We start from the raw sequence: 1,515 nt of genomic DNA on the forward strand, positions 1-1,515 counted from the left end.
TACTTCTCCCGGACTGTGACCCAGCCAGCCCCTGCGTTTTTCTCTCAGTCTCTTACTGCAGCATGGGGCCTGCATCCCTGCCTCTGGGCCAGACGTCGGCGGGGGTAGCAGGTGTAGCGGCATCGCCCCCCATGCACGCCCACTGGCCGTGAAGCCACGGTGCCTCCTGCACCTCTCTCTCTCTTGGGATGGAGTTACTACCTGAATCCCTCTTAAATGTCAAGCCACTGTTCCCCTGTGGGCCACCCCAGTCCTCTAGACTTCCTCATCAGGCCAGGTCATGATGTCTATTTAGAAAAGCAAAACAGGTGCACCCAATCTCAGCTGGTCCGCCCAAGACCCCCTGAGCGCCAACCATATTCCCCCGCGCGGTCCCATTTCTGCTCCAACAAGATGAAAGAAACTGTCATGAACCAGGAGAAACTCGCCAAACTGCAAGCACAAGTGCGCGTTGGTGGGAAAGGAACTGCTTGCCGAAAGAAGGTGGTTCGTAGAGCGCCTACAGCAGATGATAAAAAACTTCAGTTCTCCTTAAAGAAGTTAGGGGTAAACAGTATCTCTGGTATTGAAGAAGTGAATATGTTCACAGACCAAGGAACAGTGCTCCACTTTAACAACCCCGAAGTTCAGGCATCACTGGCAGCGAACACTTTCACCATTCCAGGCCACGCTGAGACAAAGCAGCGGACAGAAATGCTACCCAGTATCTTAAACCAACTTGGAGCAGACAGTCTGACTAGTTTAAGACTGGCTGAAGCTCTGCCCAAACAATCTGTGGATGGAAAAGCACCACTTGCTACCGGAGAGGATGATGATGATGAAGTTCCAGATCTTGTGGAGAATTTTGATGAAGCTTCCAAGAATGAAGCAAACTGAACTGAGTCAACTTCTGAATAAGATAGAACTTGAAGAAGTTACTGGGAGCTGCTATTTTATATGATGACTGCTTTTTAAAATTTTGTTCATGGATCTGATAAAATCTAGATCTCTAATTTTTTTCCTTTTTAAAAATTTTTTTATTGTTATGTTAATCACCATACATTACATCATTAGTTTTTGATGTAGTGTTCCATGATTCATTGATTGTGCATAACACCCAGTGCTCCATGCAGAACGTGCCCTCTGGGCCAGACGTCGGCGGGGGTAGCAGGTGTAGCGGGCTACACCAGGCTAACCGATCCTCCCACCCCCCTCCCCTCTAGAACCCTCAGTTTGTTTTTCAGAGTCCATCGTCTCTCATGGTTCGTCTCCCCTTCCGATATCCCCCCGCTTCATTCTTCCCCTCCTGCTATCTTCTTCTTCTTCTTTTTTTTTCTTAACATAAATTGCATTGTTTCAGAGGTACAGATCTGTGATTCAACAGTCTTGCACAATTCACAGCACTCACCATAGCACATACCCTCCCCAATGTCTATCACCCAGCCACCCCATCCCTCCCACCACCCCCAACTCCAGCGACCCTCAGTTTGTTTCCTGAGATTAAGAATTCCTCATATCAATGAGGTCATATGATAC

At 48.1% G+C, this 1,515-nt stretch overlaps 1 protein-coding gene across 1 annotated transcript; it reads left to right on the plus strand.

Moving 5' to 3' along the window:
• Positions 1-393: 393 nt before the first annotated feature.
• On the plus strand, positions 394-942 carry LOC110570570 (transcription factor BTF3-like). The gene has a single exon (XM_044914765.1). It carries the CDS (start codon positions 394-396, stop codon positions 874-876), a length of 483 nt encoding a protein of 160 aa, XP_044770700.1. The 3' UTR covers positions 877-942.
• The last annotated feature ends 573 nt before the right edge of the window (positions 943-1,515 follow it).

This window comes from Neomonachus schauinslandi, chromosome 5 (genome assembly GCF_002201575.2).
Source record: "Neomonachus schauinslandi chromosome 5, ASM220157v2, whole genome shotgun sequence".
NCBI lineage: Eukaryota > Metazoa > Chordata > Mammalia > Carnivora > Phocidae > Neomonachus > Neomonachus schauinslandi.

What these genes read in the sequence shown, in the direction of transcription:
- LOC110570570 (XM_044914765.1), top strand. Translation starts at nt 394, where the DNA reads ATGAAAGAAACTGTCATGAACCAGGAGAAACTCGCCAAACTGCAAGCA.